Below are 22812 nucleotides of genomic sequence, written 5' to 3' on the forward strand. Positions count from 1 at the left end.
CCAGTATTACTTTTACACACAGTACAATGAATAGAAGTAATTCACATTTCTAGCAGCAAACACATTTAACTGCCAAAGTCATGATGATGATCTATCATCCTAAATTACCTGTATGTGATTTATGATGACACATTTACTTACATTGTGAGAGGATACTACTTTGCACAAGTCAAGTGCATAAATGCACAAGTGTGCATACGGGGAGATAAAAATTGTTTCATGCAGCTTTCCCAGCTACCAAGCAAGAGAGAATCAGAAAGCTGCACCATTTTACAATGATTACCAGTTTGCCAAGAAAAATTTTGAGAAGCCAGCAGCTGTGAAGATATCAAGATGGACTGGATTTTTTCCTCTTTTCCACAGCCAGGATTCCTGTAGCTCAAGAGGGATGGTGTGACAGCTGCCACATGTGCCCTCTGTCACCCCGTGGGAACTGATAGGCAGTCATTTATCTGGTGTTAACAGCGGGTTATCATGAAGCAGAGGGAAGTGGCCTGATGGTTTTGAGAACTAATTATGGTCCACTAGTTTTATTTAGCACCTGTATGTTGAGAGTGTCAGTACACACATCAGATGCATGCATCTAATCTCATTTACACTGTTACAAGTAATTCTTTCTGTTTACCAGAAAATAATAAAATTCCACTTGAAAAAAAGTGAATTTCACTGAAAAAGTGAACCTGTTTGTTTCGTTAAATCATATCAGTGAAGTGTAGTTCTTTCTGTTACGCAATAAACATAATCACTTAGTTCCTGATGTTTGTGATGGTATACCCACTGTGCCACTGGTAGCCAGGAGTGTTCTGTCTCTATCAGATCTAAATAGGAAGTGCAGCCCAAGAAAATCAGTCATGCATGAGGAACGTTTTAACATGGGCAAATCACTTGTCAGAAAATGTTTTGTTTTTTTTTTTTTTTCCCAGCTCCCTGTGAGCTAGCATTACATCTCCTCCCTTTTTCTTCAGTCTTGATTCTTAACAGACTGCCAGCAGGGATATCAAAAGTATAAATCAATCTGCAATATGCTTTGCTATAACTAGCTTATCATGCTGAAGAACAGGTATAACAGAGGCTGGACATTTATTTTTTGTGACAATGTTCAGTGCTGAAATCAAATAAATATGATTCTACAGAGAATAAGAAGAAACTTGCTGAGAATCGGGTTTAATGAATTTATAAAATTTAGTTAAATAGAGCATCTGAAACTGATTTCTTCAAAAACACAACAAAGATTATAGATTTCACAATTTCTCAATATATTGATATGTGTGTTACAGTATCTCTTAATATATGTATAATCATGTATAATTTTTTAAAAGAAAGAACTGATTTATGTAAACTGCAGTATCTTTAATGTAATAAAATTTCTGTCTTCTTCCAGCAGGGAAATAATCTAACTCCTGGAAAGTGTAATTCACAGTTGTATGATTACTAGAGGTTTTCCAGAGCATATGTATTCCAGTCTTTTTTGTACATGAAAGGAAATTACATTTGCCTACATGATTCCTACAACAGTTATCTACAAGAAAGGTATTTCAAAATCACAGAATATGTTTAAAATCATTACCTATTTGAAATCTCATATATGCAAGCTGTATTATTAACATATCTTTAAAGATATGTTCCGCATGATTTGCATCAGTGTTATTGCTGATCCCAAATTTTATAAAGTCATCTTAAAGAACCTTTATACAGAAGTTTAGTGTTTTAAAATACTGTAAAACAGAGATACTATTTAAGCCAAATTAAAATGTAGGCATAAAAAGATATTTTAAAAACTTTTTCTACAAAACCTAATTCAATTTCAAAAAAATCTTTTACAAAAATGCAAGCATAATAATAACAAAAGCATCAGACACTATTATGATCATGATGTCCTAATATATTATCTTTCAGCCCCAAAGGGTAGATATCTCCTATACTTTCACACGGTAGGGAAATTTCCATTATTCTTAAAAAGAAACATAGACTGTGAATATCATCATAAACTTTCTATGTGTGAAAAGAGCAGAAGTTAAATCCCAAAGGTTAAATAAAAAGGCAAAAATTATCTGACAAACCTTTGAAATTTGGTCTTATCCTGGGATCATAACTGAGCAATAGCCTATTCAAGATATTGCTTGTAGAATTAGCAGGTACCCTTGCAAGGTCTTCAGCTGATTGCTGGCTGTAAAAAAAGAAGTGTATTCGTTACTATTTAGACAGAAACAGCTACGTGCTTGAAGTTAAGTCATTTCACAAACAAACATTTTAAGGTTCCATACTGGATAGTCGTTCTTTGTGATGCTTTAGTATTTCTCAAGAAGCTGTAACAAACATGACAGTTCTCCTACATACTCTAACTGTAAACTCAATAAAGTCAATAGATAAAAAAATAAATCCTGTCAAATAAGTAAGAAGTTCACTAATTGCTCCCTTCCCTCTTAATACATATCCAGAGGGAAATGATTTCTTCATTAGGAGAAAACAGCCAGCTTAACTATTTTTAGTGACTGTCATATTAGGAACACAAGAAAACTGACAAGCACTTAGGTGACAAAACACGCAGCGCCTTTTGGCAGCCTCTTGCTTTCAAATGTCAGAGGCAGCTAGTCCACTGAGCTGCAGCCCTTGCATAGTCTTATTGGTAAGTACTAATTGGGGGTTTGTTACAGAAAACAAGGCCTTGCACTCTGTTTTTTTTTCAAGGCACTTTAAAATATTTCCATTTATCTTGATGTCATTGTCTTGGGTGTTAAATTAAAGCCATCACGAAAATTAAAAAGAACCTGTGACAGGTCAATATGGATACAAGAGTAACATGAAAGTGAGAGGAATAAAAAGCAAGAGAAAGGGTGCACGGTCCCCACCCCATGCACTTTAAGCACCTGGCAGGCTGATGATGTCCTGTAAATGAATTTCTGTACTGTCTATAGAACCTGTTCAGTGATGATTTTCAATTTTGAACTCTGTCTCATATTCATCTTTCCCTCCATTTTCTGAATACTCTGCTAACCCTCTGTCTTTATGTCTTAATAATCAGGATGCCATGTAAAAATAAGACAAACACCCTACAGAGGCATGTCATATATATCAACACTATTGCCTCCGGCAAGCAAATGTACAAATTTAATTTAAAAAATGATCCAGTTAAATTTCTAAATATTTTCCTTAACTAGTATCAGCTGTTGTTGTCTCTATTACCCCACTCACCCTGCTTAATTCTTCTTTTGCATTATTGTTTCTCATATCTCATATCAATGTCAGCTTGACAGATCTATGGGTGATTCTTTATCGCATTTTGGCTCACTGCTAGTTTTCATCTCATCCTTCACTTTTCTTCATGTCCCCTGGGACTTCTGCATTATTCAAACATTTATTGAAGATAATATTAACTCTCCAAAAGGCTTTTGGCCATTTTTTTTTTTTTAATAAAATACATCCTGATTTTAAGATGTCTATATTCCAGTAGCTTCTGTTCAGCATCATTCTTATTGACTACTGGAAAAAAAAAAACATTAAATAATTAATTAATTTCTGAATCACTAAAACAAGGAACTTTCTCCTTTTCGCAGTGTCTTAACTTCCACTAGTATGTCCTTACTGTGTACTATAAAACTCTGATAATTTAATATCGGGGAAATTAAATACCAAGAGGGTTTCTCATTTCTTCAAATAATTCATAAATTATTTGATAAATAATTGATAAATAATTGATAAATAATTGATAATTTCACCTTCCAATAATTTTACTAGGCTTTTTATATTTGACTCAGATTTGAAGCATTAAGTACATATATGTAAAAGAGATGATTTACTTCTGTCACTTTGAGGTTTGTTTTCAGTTTGCAGTGTTGACCTTGACCAATGAAGAGGCTACTACAGAAACATCATTCACCAGCTTTGTATGCTTTTCTCGCAGTTGCCAATAATTCAAAAGAAAAACACAAATTTAAATATTACGATTATTTTCCATTTTGTAGCAGAAACAGGGTTGAAAAGAATGTTCATTTTACTATAGAAAAAGAAAGGCCAACATTCTGTGCACTCTCTCTGACACAAAAAGGTTCATGGCACTGCTTCCTTGCAAGTCACACATCTTAACACCTAACACATCCACATCGGGTGGCTACTCAAATTTTATTTATTGTATTCTCTGTAACACAAGCAATGCAATAGGGTTCATTTCTAAAACATATATAACCAATATTAGTGAAATATCAAAACAAAACCAAACAACAACAAATGAATAAACTTAAAACCCAATTTGTTTTATATTTCTCTTATGGATTGTTCAAAGAAGTTCATTAAATAGTAATAACGGTAATAGTCATTAAATAGTGATGATCTGAACCACATGGGACAACTTGACAAAAATTAAATACAGATGCTTGCAGAATGTATTTGCAAACAAATCCAAAATAATAATAAGAAGAAAAAGAAATTAAAAAAATGAGCATTAAACAGCGATAGAAAGCCAAACACAGATGGCATTCTGACAGGTTTATTTGTCTCTTTAAGTAAAAGGAATAAAGCTGTAATTTTGTGAGGTCTGTGTTGCACTGCAGAAGGATGTTAATACAAATATGTGCTCAGGTTGTTTCCTCACAGGTCACACAATGGACATTTACTGCAGTGGGGGAAGCCACTGATGTGAGGAAGAAACGTGGCAGCACTGCTTTCTGGTGAAGAGCATCACATTTACTGCAAGTCCTTGGGTAGTGTTTTGAAGTTGTGTCATATGCACACATTTTTCCTCACTTTAGGAACCAAGTGAAGTACAACAGCATTGGCTACTTTGAGCTGGGAGAAGAAGCCTGGAGTCAGTAATCACTAGTTTTTTAACAGTGACTTTGAACGAAGTGGTGGAATGGAAAAAGGCTTTGCTAAGTACTGGGTGTATTTTCACTGCAGTCCTTCACAGTATGCTGTAATTGAACTACCATCACTGAGTAGCACTTATGCTACTAAACATCTTCACAAGGACTGGATTTCCTTCAGAGAGCCCTGCTGATCAAAATTTCACTTGGAAATCAATAAATCATAAGTATAACTTCTGGTAAGCTCAGATATTATGCCGCTTGCAGAGTGATAAATTAGCAGAAGAACTAAACGCTGAACAGGGTGGGCTGGGCGCATGGAGTAACTGGCTGAGATGATTCATTGAGATACCCATCTAAAGCCACTACCACCCCTGCCTACCTGGCCATTCTGCAACAGTGAGCTTTGAATTGATGTGTAGGCAACATGACAGAAAAAGAATTGGAGCTCAAACCTTCCTTCCCAGAAGAAGCAGTACTTCAGTTTTCTAAAGGCTAGTTCCCACAAAACACCACTCACTCCAACTGAAGAGTTACTTACCACCTTTCTTTATCTGACCTAGGATTTTCATATGAGAAGCTGATAATGAGCCAAAGGTTCCCCTTAAATTTCCACTAGTTGCAGCACATGTAGCAATTTTAATACATTTATTTCAACCTGCGAGGAATGCATGTGTAGCTGCTGGAAAGCATTAGGAAATGGAAATGTAGCAATGTAGCAATATTTTTCAAAGTAATTTATCAGTTCTAGTCAAGACACAGTACATAACAAGCAAAGGGTAATGCAACTGAAGTTTCACAGTTGTTATAAGAGGAATTTAATAGAAAGTAATAGTAAAGCTAGGAATTGCCTTATCAAAATTTTGCCTAAACCACATTTTTTTTTTTTTTTTTTTTTTTTTTTTTGTGGGGGAAAAAAGTAAATAAAGCACAATGTCTTCTGATTTTCTGCAAGAAAGGAGAGAGCAATCAGTGTTCTCACTTTATGAACAGTGCTCTCTAAAGCCAGAAAGAAAACAAAATACACTTAGTCTGTCAGCACGACATCTCAGTGGGATATGACTGGCCTCTCTCCAGTCTACTTCTGGTATCGCTGACGAATAAAAGAATGACTTTAAGTACTGCATTGCATGAGATACACAGGGAGGTGTCCATCTCGTCTTTCTTCCACTGCAGCTGCACACATTTTATTGCAGCCCTTGGAGAACATGATTAACATTTTAAATTAATGTCAATAGATAATTATCTTCATAATTCCTTAATCAAAATCCAGAAGTTTTGATAAATAGATATGCATGAAAAGAAGAGGCATACTCCTGGTTGAAACTGATATAATAACTTCTTTACATTTGTGTCAAGCAAATGTGTCAGAAGACATTATGTCTCTCTCCGTTGGGTTATTATGACATCTAGCCTCCCAGAGCTCACTGAAGTTACAAGGAGTCCTTATCGCAGACAGTGCCACATGAAGATGGCTGGAAAAAAGAATATCAACACATTTATTCTACACAAATGGGGATGGAAACCTTCACTGCTGTTGTTTTATTTCACCTATTGCCCTGATCCCTGTTCTTAATATGCCACTATGCTGAAGAATCTCTCATTTTAGAAAAGCACATTACTATATTTTTTACTTATGGCATGGCAATCAGGGAAAAAACAGGCACATATCAGAGGCAAGCTAATTCACATCCCATCTTATAATATACTGCAATCCAAACATGCTGCATGCTTTTTCTATTGTCAGCATTTACTTAGAACTCATAGCTTGGATAACCTAGCATCAAGTTTGCCTTTGCATAGATTACTGTCTGACAGATAAAAATACATATATTCCAACTCACCCTGTGATCTCCAGCAAAATGTCCTACATAATGCCGAAACAAGAGATTTTAGTACAGTTTATCTAATTTATGTGATGGAAACTGACACTTTAGTCACATAACGTGGCAGTAGATATCAGGGAATGATAAGAATAAGTTTTGGGAAACACAGTACCTGTCATCTTGCCATACACTGCATGTACTACTTCCTTGATACCTATCAGTGTTCTGATTTGCAGGCATTTGGTTTTCGGAGTGCAGTAACTCAAAGCACAAAAACAGGTTAATACAAATCAAAGAGATACTATATAATTCCTGTGAGCAATCTCTATGATCTCAAGCATGCTCAACAGCCACATTTTCAAACTGTAGCACCTGAAATCTCTATTACTAGGGAGAATAATTATGATGCCTCCAATGCAAAGTGATGTCATTCAAATTACATTAAAACTACAGAAATCTCAGTAACTTTTTATGCATGCTCACAAAATGCAGTTGACAGCTAAACACTTACATTTAGGTACATAACTTCAGTCCCTGCATTTGGAAGTAATCCAGTATGGTGAACAAAAAGAAAGGTTCCTTCATAGTGCAATACAAAACATAAACCCTGCTAGGACAGACTGAATAAAATAACTCCTCTTTCATCTGCTGTGGTAGAAAGCCCAAAGAGAATAGGTCACAATGGGCATGCCAGCAAGATTCCTGAAGCTGGGTGATGTGAATAGTTCAGCTAGGGCCACTACTTCAGTCCTTGACTAGCAGAACCCTCTAAGTTCAGCTTTGGTTTCACATTCAACATTGGACACGTTGAGGAGTGTTTATGGCATTCCTTGTTATTTTTCTGTAAGCTTGAGAAAGTAAGACTATTCATCTGCCCACCAGAGGCTACAGCCCTTAAACCCACAAAACCAGGTTAGTACAGTACTTCATCCAACCCAACTCAAACTGCTCACGGCAACTGAATGGTGCTTGTTTGCTCCCTGCTTAGGGACCTCTGCATCCTACTGAAGTCACCACCCAAGTGACTTTTCCACAGAAATGCCGTTCTGCTGTGTGCTGGCATCACAAGCATGCATGAAATATTATCGGCATATGATAAGCAGAACTACAGACATTTGTCCACCTCAGTCCCAATGTCCCTATTTCTTTTCTAAATAAATACTGAGACGAACAAGACATAGATCTTGATAAGATCACCATCTTGGTTAGAAAGCATAAATGGAGAGACATTTTTGGAATTTGTCTTTCAAAGATTCATCTGGTGGCGCTAGGAACAAAATGTAGTCTTAAGGTTTTCCTCATACTTAGGCTCAGGGGAAGGAATTTAACCTGCTGATCCACATTTTTTCAGTCTGCAGGCCATACATGAATTAGAGTGCTCAAGTCTGTAACTCTTCTGCACAGTTGTATTGTCTCATCACTACAGTGTTCAGAATGGAGTGAACACTGCTCACTTGAGAGGAAGAATTACTGAAAGTGAACCAACTTACCATAGTTAATTACTGTTTTACAAGATAACTTACATTTTGCTTATACAGCTTTATCTTTTACTCCCCAGCATGCTTATCCACTCTGAATACAAATTCCCAGACCTCCTGGAATGTGGCCCTGTCTGTCCGGGATCATGGCTTTCCATGAGAGTTACATGCTACAGAATAATTAAACCATTGACCAGTTGCTGTCGCTATGGGGCAAAAGAATTTTTACAGGAACCAGACCTGAGATCTGCAATGTCTTTATCTTCAGAATGACTGTGAAATATAACTGCCTCCACAACTAAATTCAGGCTGTTGTTTCAACTTTCTTCCATCTTCCCCCACAAAGCATATCAAACCTACCATCACATCTACAAGTGAAGACATTCACAAAACATCAACAATGTCTTCTACAAGGCAGGAATGACAACAGAGTCAATTACACTTTCCCACCATTTACATTTGGGGGATGATTACATACTACAGATAGAGAGGCCATGTATACCCAGACACGTGGTGAGAAAAACAGTCCATGTCCACAGGAAGGTGGAGAGGATCCAAGATATAAGACTTTGAACTTGCTTTAGTCTTTATGCGAAAAGCTTGGCACAAGCCAGCAGTTAAGCAAGAGAAATGTATAGGACAGACCTTCATACAGTTCTATGCTTTGAACACATCAAAGGCTTTTTCTCCAGTTCCACTGTCTTTTGTTGTTATTTTTTAAAATCAGCTGTTTATTGAACCTTGGCATTTGTGACTTTTCTAAACTTCTGCCCTGGCAGATGGCACAAGCCATGTTTTCTGGAGGGCTTCGAGGGCCATTTTGCAGTTTCTGAAGTAGCTGATATGCTTTATTGAACACAAGCCAAAACACGATTTGTACTCCTGCTCTGTGGGTAAAAAAAAGGCTCTGTAGATAACATACAGTATTTATTTAATCATCTACGTGTATATAAATCCCCACGTGGGAAAATGCACACCAGTGGGGAGGGATGTTATTTAAAAGCAGCCTTAAGATCAAGAGAAAGGAGTGAGATTCAGTGATCAGTGCTATACTCTCAGCATTAGACTCCCTGTGGGATCATCGGCAATTAAGAGCGTGCAGGTGAACAGCCAAGTCATACTAAAACTGTAATTAACAGGGATAGTTGGGATTGTGAGCACAGTTGTAACTGATTTTGTTAGCTGCTATTTGACACACATGTCTCTTTGCTTTCTCTAACAGTCATAGCAAGCTTGCCTTTCCTTATAATTTAATTTGTCTAGAGATCTTGCAAGTGGCTTTGAGGAGAGAACTTCTGGCTTGCCAAGGACCGTGGGATAACAGCAGCAGCTGGAACACTGTAAAATAACTGAAGTATTTATTATGACATAACAAAAGGAAAAACATTCTTTCAGCAGTTCTCTTAGAAAAAAGTCACAGCTGCGTGTCCAACATGTTTACCAGAAACAGGTATTATGAGGAATTATGAGAAAGTTACGCTAGGGAAAAGTAATAGCATTAGACAAAATCTGTTTTGACCACATCTTCCATCCCAAACATGTCTGTCTATGTATTTTATCCTCAACGTTAGCGCTCACCATGACTAAAATGAAGTATCTTCTTAAACTTCCTCTGCCATCTGGCAACTTTTGCAAAATAACGACAGTACTAGAAGGCAAATAATACGTACCTATTCAAAAAGCTGGCTGGGCCTGGGGCAACTGTTTAAACAAAATGCTCATTTTTATCTATTCAAACTGCCTGAAACATTCAAATAAGCTGAATTCACATTTACAAGAAACATGCAAAGCAGTCACTCTTGTGCTTAACCTATGTGACACACTCTGATAAAGAGCTGTAGTACTTAGAAACAACTACCCATTCCATATTCTGTTCCAGGCCTTAAACTTCAAACACTATTTCACCAGAACCTGCAATGAGACTTCACTGCTCACATTTTCCATTCCCCAGGGACTGGTAGATCACTGCAGAAGCACAACAACCTGGAGTGACCTCCAAACAGTAAATAACAGTGGTAACATGGCTGATGGATGGTTTAAAACCAACAAACAGATCAAGTGGCTAAATTCATCAAGGTCATCTGCATTCAGTATAGTGAATTTCAAAATAATCTTTGTAAAGAGAATACTGTAACCCTGTTAAAGGATTTTCTTGAAGAGGTAGACCTGTCTCTTTCTTGTTTGCTTTCTTTTTTTTTTTTTTTAAAGATATTTTCCATGGAGACAAAAGGCAAGAGTTTTGTTACATTAAAGCTTCATATTTTATTGCACTACGCATCTGTGGCAACCAGCTTCCCAGACTTATGCTGCAAAACTCCCTGTTGTGGGCTTATAGGTCCAATATATCAATTTGTTTCTTAATCAACAAACATTCAGGCATAAGACATAACTACTCTCTGTTCCACTAGGAAAGCCTGAGGTAAGAAAGAAAATGATCTAAATTTAAGATGTGAAATTTTACATCTGTCTGAGGAAGCCTTAAATCAAGATAAGAACAAGTGATTAAGCATCAGCTTCTTGGAACACCTCAATAAAAAAGCTGGGAGAAACAGTTTCAGAAATAAATGAAAATCAGATGGCCTATCAAGCCACTGTCACACAATACACAGAGATGCATTATGAATAATCACAAGTAAGAGGTTTTGCTCCCAGATACAAGATAGAATTTTCCTAATTGAAGGAAGTACATATCTGTTTATGAGACAATAATGAACTTTTTATGTGTTTTTTAATCAGTTTGGTTTCAGCTTTTTCATGAAATTTTTAATTTCATGCCAGAGGGGTATACTTAGCTAAAAGCTTGTTTGCTTGATATGCATAAAAATTCAGGTGTGCTCATTCTTCATACAAATTCATGCTAAAGTCCAAAAGCCAAACCAGTCCTACCACCATCCATTTCTGAATGTCAAACTAAAGAACCTAAGCAGTATTATTAGGCTCAGCATAAATCTTTCCTAGGAAATTATTTGCATACATTTTAATTCCATTATAAAATTTGTAAAGTTTGTTCTTTATGTAATTACCAGTGGTTTTTATTTTCTTGCGGAGGTAGAATTTAACTTTTCAGATGTTGTAAGGAAACAAGCAGCAATGTATTCTACAATAAAGCTTTAAGCCGTACGGCACTAGTAACCAAAGAAAATTAAAGGTAGATTAAGGTTTTAACTTTTGTATGTTTTCATTAGGAATTTGTACCATTCAATCTTATAAATGACATAAAATCCTATAAACCTTCTTGAAAAAGATAAAATGCTTTCTTTCAGAAGAATTCCTCTGTGCTTTACAAGTGAATTTTTTATTCAGCCACTTTCTCTGAGACTAATTTTGATCAACCCTCACATTGTCACTTAATTCCCACTCCACTGCATTGCGTTTTGGTTTGTTTCTGAAGAAATATTCATCTTTTTTTTTTTTTGCACAGGAAAGAAAACATTAAGAGTAGGCTTCCTCTTTTACAATGTATAGTGTCATCAACTACAGAAGTTTTGTGAAAGGCTATAAAAAACATGTTGATGGTTGAAAGTTTGTCCTCAGCAGCCTGAGTTATGCGAGCATGACAGAGCTCATTCGGATTGCTTGTTCACCTCAGAGGCTGTCTATCTGCCAGCCACAAGCCCAGTGATCCTGCAGCTCCTCTACCACAAGTGACTGTCTCAAGCTGTGAACTTCAGCCAAGTGAGACACCAACAACTTGTTCGCTATTCAGAAAATGATAGAGCTCAGTGCTATGGCAATTAATTCTAACTAGCAGCACGGCACATGCGGTATGTTAAACAAACACGGGATCACACTAGGGTTTTCACAGAAAGCTTCTACTGGCTGGAATGTAAAAACTTCACCTAGAAAATTATAGCACTTATTCACCAAGTATAGTGGTGACAAATGATGTCATATTTATAGCTTGTAAGATTAACTGGTATCAAGAAGAACAGAATACCAGGAAATACTGTGTTGAAGAAAAAACAAACAAACAAACACAAAACAAAACTTCTCAAGATAAAATGCCATCAACTTTCGGAACTCTAATTAAGATCAAGTCCCAAATGAGGAAAATGCGGGCTGCTTCGCTGAGACCACGGCAGATCTGGACTCTGCTCCCAGCTGTGGAACTTCCTTCCTAAGGACTTCAGTGCTCATGTCTGTCTTGGAACCATGGCGTTTCTCTCCTTGCCAGAAGTCCTTATAGTAGCTCACACTGAAAGCTCCATACAGAGCTCAATGTAACTTCACAAAGGAGACAGAATGAATATGGGTCATTTCAAATGAGTCACAATCACATTAGAGACTTGTATCTTAATGTTTTCAAATACAAAGACATATCTCATTTTTTAGGGCCAGTATAATAAATAATGAGAACACTCACTGCAGGTAGAAACTTTCTACAATTCAATGTTACAAATAAACATCACTGTTGATACTTAAAAAGAGTGGGACTTTTAAAAGTATCATTCAAACAGTGCTTCATTCTGGTTATTCCATTATTTTTTTTCTTTTCCTTGCAAAAAGTCTTTTAAATGTTAGCTAGCCAGTCTCAACTTCCAGTCTTCTTCTTTTATGGTCTCTGAAGAACTGTGTTTTAAACCTGTCTGAGACACTTCATCATTTAAGGCACATTGCTTTTCTACATGTATTCATAAATCATTATATTCCATCCATCTTTTCTTCAGATATTTATACCATAACACTAAAAAGATGACCAAGGATGCCATGGAAATGACAAAAAAGACTCTCCAAATAAAACTTTTGCATTGTCCTATGGATCAACACAAAATGTGGTGGGTGTCAGAAAGAGAAATTCTATTTAGTGTGAAGCAATAATGGGTGTCCTGAACATGGTCTCTATTCAGCTGGGCAATCATCAATCAGTGATTAGTTTTAGTTTCTGTATTTTTACAGAGAGATTGCACTATAAGGGCCTTTTTATACCAACAACCTATCCACCTCCAGAAAAAATACAGTACTCTAAATCACTGATGGAAGATGCTAAGATATTAGTTCTATTCAGCATGTAATAAGAATGTGAGTAGAACAATCCCTCTTTTACAGAACTAAGCTAACCAGAAACTGAATCTCAGTAAGATAGTATACTTGCAACACGATGCTAGACAGCGTAACATTACAGAAATACATTACTCTGTGCCCACAGATAGCAAGATACTGCATTGGAATCTCCCCCAAATATTTTTATTCATTGTTAAGAATCTGTTTACTATTGTTTAGATTTCTCTTTTCATTGAAACAAAGGACCTGTTGCAGAAGAAACAGACCGGTTGACAGAACTTTGCTATGTCACGGGTTAAGCCCTCTTCTCACTTCCACCCCCAAAATCCCTCTTTTAATGGAAAGCACCACCTTCCACTTCAATTCCCATGCAATGTCCAGTCTTAAATATATGGCAGGATCACAATCATGCAAGAATGCAAAAGAAACACGGAACGTACGATGGGCAAAGGTATTGCTTCTTTTTCCCCTTTCCTTTCTTTGAAGACTTCTCTTTGGAATATACTTCTTCCATCCATAAGGAGAACAAGACCAAAAAGAAAACCGCTAGTAAGAACTTCATCTTGAAGGTTAAGCTTCAAAGAAACCTTCGGTCTATGGCAAGGGAAAAGAAAGAGGTTTATGTTAGTAGGGTTAACATAGTAGGTTAAACAGCAAAGGGAAACATATATGTACAAAAAGTAAACATTTTGTTTTAGAAATTCAGTTTGACACAGGAAAGTCTGTTGAGGTGTAAATCTGATATGAAACAACTTTAGGTAATTTTGTGAGCGTCAAGGAGCTTCCCAAAGTTAGGAGAATCACAGCGAGGAACGGATTTAAGTGTGAGTCCAGTGTATTGAAGACATAAATGTGATGTGATGACCTTCAAAGGCTGCCTAACTCAAAATCCCCAGAAATGTGGAAGAGAATTCCTCACCAAAGTACCATCTATCGGCTCCATTAAAGGTGGCCAAGCAGCCTTTGAGAAGCTAGAGAACTGAGAGGCCTCTTGACCTCTGCACACCTCAAACAGCAACAATTTCAACGCCGGTTACGAGAAAGGGTTGCAAATTTAATTTCATGGATGAAATTACCCATAGATGACTACTTTGCACGGACTGTAGATGCGGCATCAGCACTAAATGGGATCTGCAAAGGCGGCTTCTGGGCACAGCCCGGAGCCCTGGGCACTGCCCCACTGCACCCAGTCCCACCTGGTGATGCCCCAGGGGCTGCTGCCCCCCCAGCCCCCGACCACCACCACCCCCGGGCTCCTTCCACGCCTTTCCTACGGGCATTCCCAGGCCCCTTCCTTAGGCCAGGGGCACTGGGGGCTCCCTCAGCGCCAGCCGCATTCCCCTTCCCAGCCGCTCCCCGGAGGACGCCAGCCCCTCTCCCCGCGCCGCCCGCAGGCAGCGCCCCGTCCCCGTCCCCAGCCGGCGGGGTCCCGCCGCCCCCTCCCCGCTCCCTCGCCCCCCGGAGCCTCCCCCGCCGCAGCGGCCCGGCGCTGGCCGAGGTGCTGACGGGGCCCTGCGCTCACCGCCGAGCCGAGCCGAGCCGGGCAGAGCCGGGCAGAGCCGAGCGGGGCCTCCCGATGCGGGCGCGGGGCGGAGCGCAGGAGCGGCGGCTGGCAGCGAGCCCTGCCTCCGGCCCTGCCTCGGCGCCCAGTGAGCATGTGCGGGGCCGCACCACCCAGCACGGCTCGGGCACGGCTCGGCCCCGGCGCACCGGGCACTGGGGTTGTTCAGTTTGGGGACAGGAGGCGCAGGGGAGGCCTTGTTGCTCTCTGCAGCTACCTGAAAGGAAGCTGTGGGGAGCTGCGGGTCGGCCTCTTCTCACAGATAGCTAGTGATAGGACCAGAGGGAATGGCCTCATGTTGCACCAGGGGAGGTTTGGGTTGGAAATGAGGAGACATTTCTGTTCAGAAAGAGCAGCCAGGCATTGGGATGGGTTGGCCAGGGAGGTGGTGGAGTCACTGTCCCTGGGGGTGTTCAAGGAAAGGTTGGACGTGGTGCTTAGGGACATGGTCTAGTGGGTGATATAGGTGGTAGGGGGATGGTTGGACCAGATGATCCTGGAGGTCTTTTCCAACCTTAATGAATCTGTGATTCCCCATACACAGCCAGAGCTTCTGTCTGCACAAAAATAAAAGAGCAGCAGGACCTGGAGATGTATAAAAAACACTTCATATTCTTCAGAACAGGAACGGCAATTAAGTGTGATGCATCAGTGGATGCTTTCTGCAGCGCCCTGTAATCCTTATCATGCTGCTATGAAGCACCACTTAAGCTGGAATATAAGAACAAAAAGTGGAGAAAAGCACGAATTTAGCAAATAGAAAAGGGGAAAATGACCTGGTGAGTTAGGCCATGGCAGGCAGCAAGAAGTGCATAGATTCAGTAATACCCAATGCCAGGGACCCTCAGCTGCACCTTTTGAGCAATGTTCCTATCCTAACTGACTTACAGACACTCTCATAATACTCCCATGACCTTCCAAATGTGTTGCCAAATGGTGTACATACACAGCCATACATGAATACAGCAGGTGCCTGTTGGTTGCTGTTTCCATTTTTCTGCATTTCTGTTTTGTTGCTGAAGATAGGGCCATGAAAATTAAGAGATAGGCTTAATCTGAGAACAGATTGGCCCCAGTTTATGTTAAGAAAGCATTAGCACAGAAGAGCAGAACAAGCATTTACAGAAAGGTGTAGCGGCAGCAGCAGCAAATCACTATGAGCACTACTGCAGCCACGACAAGCACTTCTTTCTGCACTCTGCGTCTTGCAGCCACAGAGCCTGGGTGCTTTTTACCTCCTTTTGTACTCAAAGTATGTAACTGCCTCTGGGCTTCCTGCAAATCTGCTGGTATTTGCAAGTGCACCCAGTTGCAGCCATCAGCATAGATACCTAAGGATGGATGAATATTTGTGGTACATCAACAGGACAAAGCATGAAATAGACATAAGTATTATTCATCCCCTGGAGTCACAGAAAATAAGATCACATGGCTAATATCTTTCCAAAGCTAATAAAAGTGAGATACATGTGACACAGACTAGATAAAGGAGATGCTTCAGTATGATATCTGTGTAATATCTTTACATGTCCGACACCTCACAAATAATACCAAATATTGTAAGAAATATTTCAGTAGCTCTTGATTTTTTTAAATGCACCTGAATAAATTAGCTGTCAGCTATCAGAGGAGTGCTGATAGGGAAGGGTCTGTGGGAAGAAGCCTCTTCTCCCATCTCCCCCCTGTAAAAATCTGGCCAAGGTCATAGCTTATTTACCTAGCAGCACCTTCTTGGCAAGCCAGCAGGGCCAGGATAATCACACTGTTCGCTCCACCGCCTCGCACAGCACCTGCCAGGAGAAGCCAGTGCTTTCATGCATGCAGGATTTTGAAGGACAGTCTGTGTTTGTTCGGCTGCTGTATCGCAGTGCTGGTTGGCTTCACAATGTCCATATAGGAAGTAGTGGGGAAAAAAAACTCCTGCTCCTGGGGCCAGGGAGCCAATTGATCATGAATAATGGGCCAGGTTCTGTGGATTGTTTTTGGTGGCGTTTTGTATTTCAGAGATCCTATTAAAGAGAAATTTAAAAAGTAAGCAGAAGTTTTACTAGTTAATGAATGTGTAAGGGCAAAGCCAACTCTCTGCATTCATTGTATTACCAGAGCACAGGGGTGTACTTGGCTATCTTCTGCACACAGCTGCTGCTGTATCAACTGTTGGGAATACTTGTGCACATTTCTCTGATTCAGGAATAATCCCCAGGAATTCCTGATCTTAGGCATTATCCCGATCAGTCAAAAAGAGTTGTAAAACACAGGCAGAATATAGCAAGACCTCACCTAGTGATCAGCCCAGGGATATTTGTCTTGACTTTATTTTGCAGTAGTGGAACACGGAGACATGAAAATCCATCAGTCACTCAGAAAATATTTCACAGTTGTATAAGAGAGAATTTCTTTGGCTTTACTGTTCTTTTTAGTCTGCTTTCTTAAGGTAATGAGTTTTGTGAAGTCATACTCTGTATGCATGCATATTTCAAATGGTTTGTTGCAATCCTTTTTTTTTCAACAGATTGATATCACATTAAAAAAAATAAAAAAGCTAAAAACTCAGAGATACTAAGTCCTGAATGTTTTGTAAAGACAGCTTGCTGAGAAGAGAGATTCAGTTAGTGCCTCTGCAGAAGGAATAAAAGGAGGAAGAAAGCAGACTGGCAGGAGTGATTGGTAGACATCAGAAAATCTGCCTGAGAGAGAGTTTGTATAAATTCTTTAAACACAAATATATTCATTCATAAAGTATTTGCTTTACCAAAGAAGAAGTTATGACCGAGGAACTTCTACTGTCAAATAGACAAAATTTTATTAAAGTCTTTGTCAGGATTTTTTTCAGAAAAGTATGTATTTTTAAATTTCTAACAACAGAAGAACCCATGCTGCAGCTTTCAGATTAATTTAGTTTAAAAGCCAGTCAGCCACAAGAACCACATGGATTGGAAATCAAGTTTTATTAGTTTCAAGGGTCGCAAAAGATGCATTTATTTAATACACACAGTTGGAAAATACTGTTTTAAAAAGGACTTCATGTTCTGCAGCCTTTCCAATTACAGGTGTTTTTATTTCAACCTGTCAAATCTTGGTGACTGTGGTGATCATCCAGAAGGTGCTCCTTTACAGGGCTCCTAAGAAAGGCAGAATTCAGAAGGATGCTAGAAGCTTTTTTTTTCTTGTTTCTTTTTCTACTGTTGTAAAGAGGTGTATATACTCATTTCATAAGAAATAGAGACAAAATATGAACGTAAAAGGTTTTCCTTCTGGTACCAATGATCAGATCTATGAAATCTGTGATTTTCCTCATTCTGAAAAGACTGGTGATTGTCATTCCATCTTGAATTACAAAAACATCAAGTAACAAACCCAGCACTGAACAAATTGACAAACAGATGAACAAGCAGATGAAAAACATCATAATCTGTCCTCCTTCATGTTCCAGTCCCTCATCTCTCTCTCTGTTACAGGTACTGAGTATGACCAATGATTCATACAGGGGGGATCTGAATGCTGGCAAGTTCAAACTGCTGTGCTTTGGTGAAGGCTCTAAAATGAAGACTTCAGAGAGAAATGTATGTGCTCTGAAGTGTCTCATTTATTAAAGTTGAATGAGACTGCTGTTAGAAACGTGCACCTTCAAACATGCTGGCAAATGTAAGAAGCCTGGTGTATACTAGGCTTTCTGTGTTTAATGGATAAATAGCATATATTGATTATATCAGACACAATCATACTTAATGCTTGTACTTTATGGGAAGCAGCTACATGTCTTATCGCTGTTGTGAGCATGTATAAAATTGGGTCATATAAGATGCCCAAAACATATGTTCCTTGAAGGCATGATCATTGTATTACTTAAATGTCCTATGTAACTGCCTTTACTGACAGATCTCCACAAGCAAAGCACTGCTAAGCTGTGTATATGACTTCAAGATTTTTCCCCCACTCTGTTATTGGTAAAAATGTATGTACCTTTACAGTGACCCCAAAGCTGAGATGAAACATAAAGAAAGAACAGGGTACATTTCCTGTAATCACCGAAAAGATTGTTCCATAAGAAAAGCAGAGGTGAAGTACCATACAAACAGCCATGTATCACGCGGAGTTTCCAGACGGGGAGGTGTAGGTGAGTAGTTGTTGATTCCATGGTTCTGTGGTGTTATCACTAAAGAGATTAAAGTTTAATCCTAGGTCACTGAAGCTAATAAGATTTTCATTACTCTTATCAGTGGATAAAAAAATTGTAGAGAGGTTTCAACATAATAAACCATCTCCAAAGTGATTAAGTTTATAGTTCCTGTTGTTATGCAAATAAATCTGGGGCCTAGTACTAATTATATTGCTACGTTAAGTTCTGTGTGTTCCTAAAACAGCTTCATCAGTCTGAGAAATGTAATAACTGTCAAAAAAAAGTGTGTTTTTCATCTCTCCTTTTGTTGGAATATTTTACAAGTGACATTGAAGTAACTTTAAACTCTCATTATACATTACAGCAACCACAGTACCTTAAAAAACTATTTTACACAATCATAGAAGTGTTAAAAGACCAGCTAAACCTCTCTTTAAAATGATTCGTGCTCATTTTCTACATGTAAGGTAATCTTTTAGAAAACTCAGAAAGATTGATACACCAATCTTGGGTGAAACCATGAATAACTCCAAAAATGCCAGTTTGTATGCATCCACACTCATTTTTCAATAGAATTGTATAACTGTGTAATTAATTGGCTGAACGCACTTAGTGCCAACTTCATTTCTCTCGTGGATTATACCATCATTTAAGAATTGAGATACAAGTCAGTGGGGAAAAGGATTAGCCTGTCAGCTTTAAAGCTCTTAGAGTCAGTGTTTGTTCATGCATAAACGGTAGACATAAATGACTTGTGAAGAGTTAATGCATGAGTAGTAATTGTTATCAACATGCTACAGGCATGAACTGCATGCTTCATGAATAACTGTACTGCACCTATGTCTGTATAAATGAGTAGAAGAATATAGCTACACATTGAAAAGAATTTTGAACAGGAAGACAGTTATTATTGAAATGTCATTCAACAATGTTATATACTTTCTGCAACATAAACACTTTCTAAAGGCACTTATAGCATGCAATGTGCTACACGGGATTAAATGCCTGTCTTTATTTTCTCGACTTACAGAAGAGAAGAGACAGATGCCTGGTTGTGCAAGTCCAGGCAATTCCAGCTAATAAGAGTTTTAAGTATGACTTAGGATCCCTCCTGGCTGACGAAATGTAGATGTTCCTGAGGACAGAACTGAACATCCTACAGCGTCATGTTAACATTTCCTTTTCAGCCACCACAGTGCATGCATTCTGCCTAAATCACACTGCTGATGTGCTTTACTGTACTGCTCCTTACTTAAATTCTTCTTGATTTGCACTGTCTGAACAGCTGTCAGCTACCTGCTAGACATATGGTGCCAAAGGCCTGCAGGGCAAATTTCTTACAATCCACGAGATGCTCACATGCAGTCTCTGGAACACTTCTAGCACACTGTCACTGTCTTATAAGGAATGGTGCTTGTCCCAGGCTCTGACTCCAAACTGGACTAGACCCCCAAAATTCATCACGTATCTGCCACCTAAAAAAATACTTTATTTTTTCCCTTTCAGATAGCTGCTTCAGCGAAACCTCCTTATAAAGGCATAGTTTGATTCTTAGTCTGGAAAGATGGTATTCTCTACATCTATTCTATAATCAATCATAACTTCAGGATCATCTCTCTGAGGATCTTTCCTCATCCAGATTTAGGAATTCATAAAAGGGACATCATTACAATAAATGCAGTTTCTAGGCGAATGTCTATATTCACAAAACACCAGGGTGAAGAGTCTGTGCAGATAAAAGGATCTGCCTTAGTAGATCCTGAAAGTCACTGTTAAATTTACTCTGAAATTAAAGATCTGTGTTTTTTTTATTTGTTTTTGTTTGTTTGTTTGTTTGACTGGTTGGTTGGTTGGTTTGGTTTTCTTTCAGAAAACCCCAATGCCCTGATGATAGAAGACTCCTTACCAGATTCTCTGGGTAAGGAGTGAAATGAAGACTTTAGAAGAACCATTATCACAAGTACCGGAGAATGAATACACTCAGCTAGAAGAACAACGCCTAAGGCACAAATGTAGGTATGTGAGACCCTATTTAAAGGGATATTTTTCAAGAATAGGGAGTGTTGGAGAAAATTAGTAGTTGGAGCAATCACTGTTATATGAACCCTCTTGACTGAACATACTTCTGAGAGGTTTGAATACAATTACGCACACAAGAAAGGTCATGTCCTCCTAGTTTGAAAAATACATGTCAGAGTAATCATAATTATACAGTTGGTGCCTAGTTATTACACTACATGGTTTCTCAGCAATTATAATAGCAATTAATAATTTCCAAAATAGAAACTTCCAAAACCATGTTACCCAGAAATCCCTGTAGAAATTCCATTCATGCTACAATGGCAGCTTGTTATGGAAACAAGTATTTTAGACATTATGCCCACCCAAAATGTACACTGTAAACGATGTACCTTACATTGACATTAAAAATAAATCTAACACTGGAAGTTCAAGGAGCTGTGGCGAAAGCTCTGGTGCTGCTAATTCTATTTGCATGTCTAACTGTAAACAGAGATGACAGAGGTTTTAGCATTTGTGGTCACTCTGTTAAAGAATGTACTGACCTTTTGCTGCATCCTTAGCATAATTTTCTGTCCTCTACAATATTGCCCTTCCTGTCTTGAACTAGGAGAGACTCATACCTCGTTAACCTAACAGCAGTGTTGCTAGGGATAACTTTTCTTTTTAGTCTGGAAACAACCTGGTTTTGAAAACATATTTCCTCCTTTTCAAGTTATATCTGATTTTTCTTGCATTTTTGCTTTTATGTATGTAAAATACGATATTGGTTTAGTCCAGTCAGGAGATCCATTGTCTTTAGCAGAGCTAAAATTCATATCCTTTAGTGTGATTTGAAATACTTTATTGGATTTGGTGTCTGTGTTTTATGTTAGTCCTTCTCTGGAACCCAGTGATTAACATCACAGATCCTGTGGTCACTCTGAGTGCAGAACTCAGTGGAAACTTGATTTTGAATATTGCCTGCCCAAAAATATAGTGCCAAAGTACCATTCTGTTATTCTGTATGCTATATAATTCCATAGCTGTTCATATAAAGACCTGACAGTCATAAGATACTTGATGAAGATTGTCAAATGACTGCATAAAAGCAGCCAGGCCCACATTGTTCCTTCCCCGGCACTAGGCCCTGGTCCCTCTGACACCGGATTGTTTGGACCTTGTCTACTGCATAAACTGTGCTTGCTTTAGTCTCTATTTTCATCCCTATGGTCAGAGTAAGATTCCTTTTTGTTCGGATAGGTAACAAAGGCCTCCCTGATTAAAGTCAATTTGTTTTGCTTCTACTGTATTCTCTTGTAGAGTAGGTTGGCACCTCTGTCAAAGAACAGTTGACTTGGCAGATTTTGACAAGCCTGTATTGTGTGCTTCTTAGCTCCTCATCTTTGGGGTGTATACAGTTTATGCCCTGTCCCTGGATACTGAAAATACAGTGAGCTTCCTAGGATTTCACATTCCTCCTTTCTTCTCTTTTCATGATAGTTTAATAAAGTAGAACAGGCATAGGCTTCACAGTTCCAGCACTGCATTTAGGCCTGTTCTCTACCTTCTTGTCTAAATTTGTAGCTAACTTCCACAAGTATTAATAATTGTGGATTCTTTGAATTTTCAGATCAGTAGCTAGGTTAGTCATGCCAAAAATGGAGTGACTTCGTTTTCTTACAGTCTTAAGTCCACTTCATGCACTAGACTTTTTGCATAAAATGGATGCAAGAACACTGTGACAATGCTTGACTCAGCTGTTTATTTTGGTAAAGGCATGTAAATGAACGGAACACTTTCTGTTAATAAATACCTTGGTGCGGAGTTTTATAGAACTACAGATCATAGCAAAATGTAGAAATGTTGAAATTATCATTGCCATTTCCTACGAATGGGAAACCCACATATAACTGATACATTTCTATGAAACATGCTGCCATTATCTGTGAAATGCTCCACTGAGCTTTCCTAACGAACAACAAACCAAAAGAGACTTGCTGACTAGTTCAAAAGCATGGACTGTCCT

At 38.6% G+C, this 22812-nt stretch overlaps 1 protein-coding gene across 1 annotated transcript in view; it reads right to left on the reverse strand.

Moving 5' to 3' along the window:
- The window catches only part of GLRB (glycine receptor beta), a gene marked incomplete at both ends in the record, with an annotated part of 48220 nt that extends 34554 nt beyond the window's left edge, over window positions 1-13666 (reverse strand). Inside the window, 2 exons of the mRNA XM_084285978.1 lie at window positions 2061-2167; window positions 13545-13666. Coding sequence (XP_084142104.1) covers window positions 2061-2167; window positions 13545-13666 — 229 coding nt within the window. The remainder of the gene's footprint in view (window positions 1-2060; window positions 2168-13544) is intronic.
- Between the last annotated feature and the right edge of the window lie 9146 nt (window positions 13667-22812).

Source organism: Netta rufina, assembly GCF_964035555.1.
Source record: "Netta rufina genome assembly, chromosome: 4".
Lineage (NCBI taxonomy): Eukaryota > Metazoa > Chordata > Aves > Anseriformes > Anatidae > Netta > Netta rufina.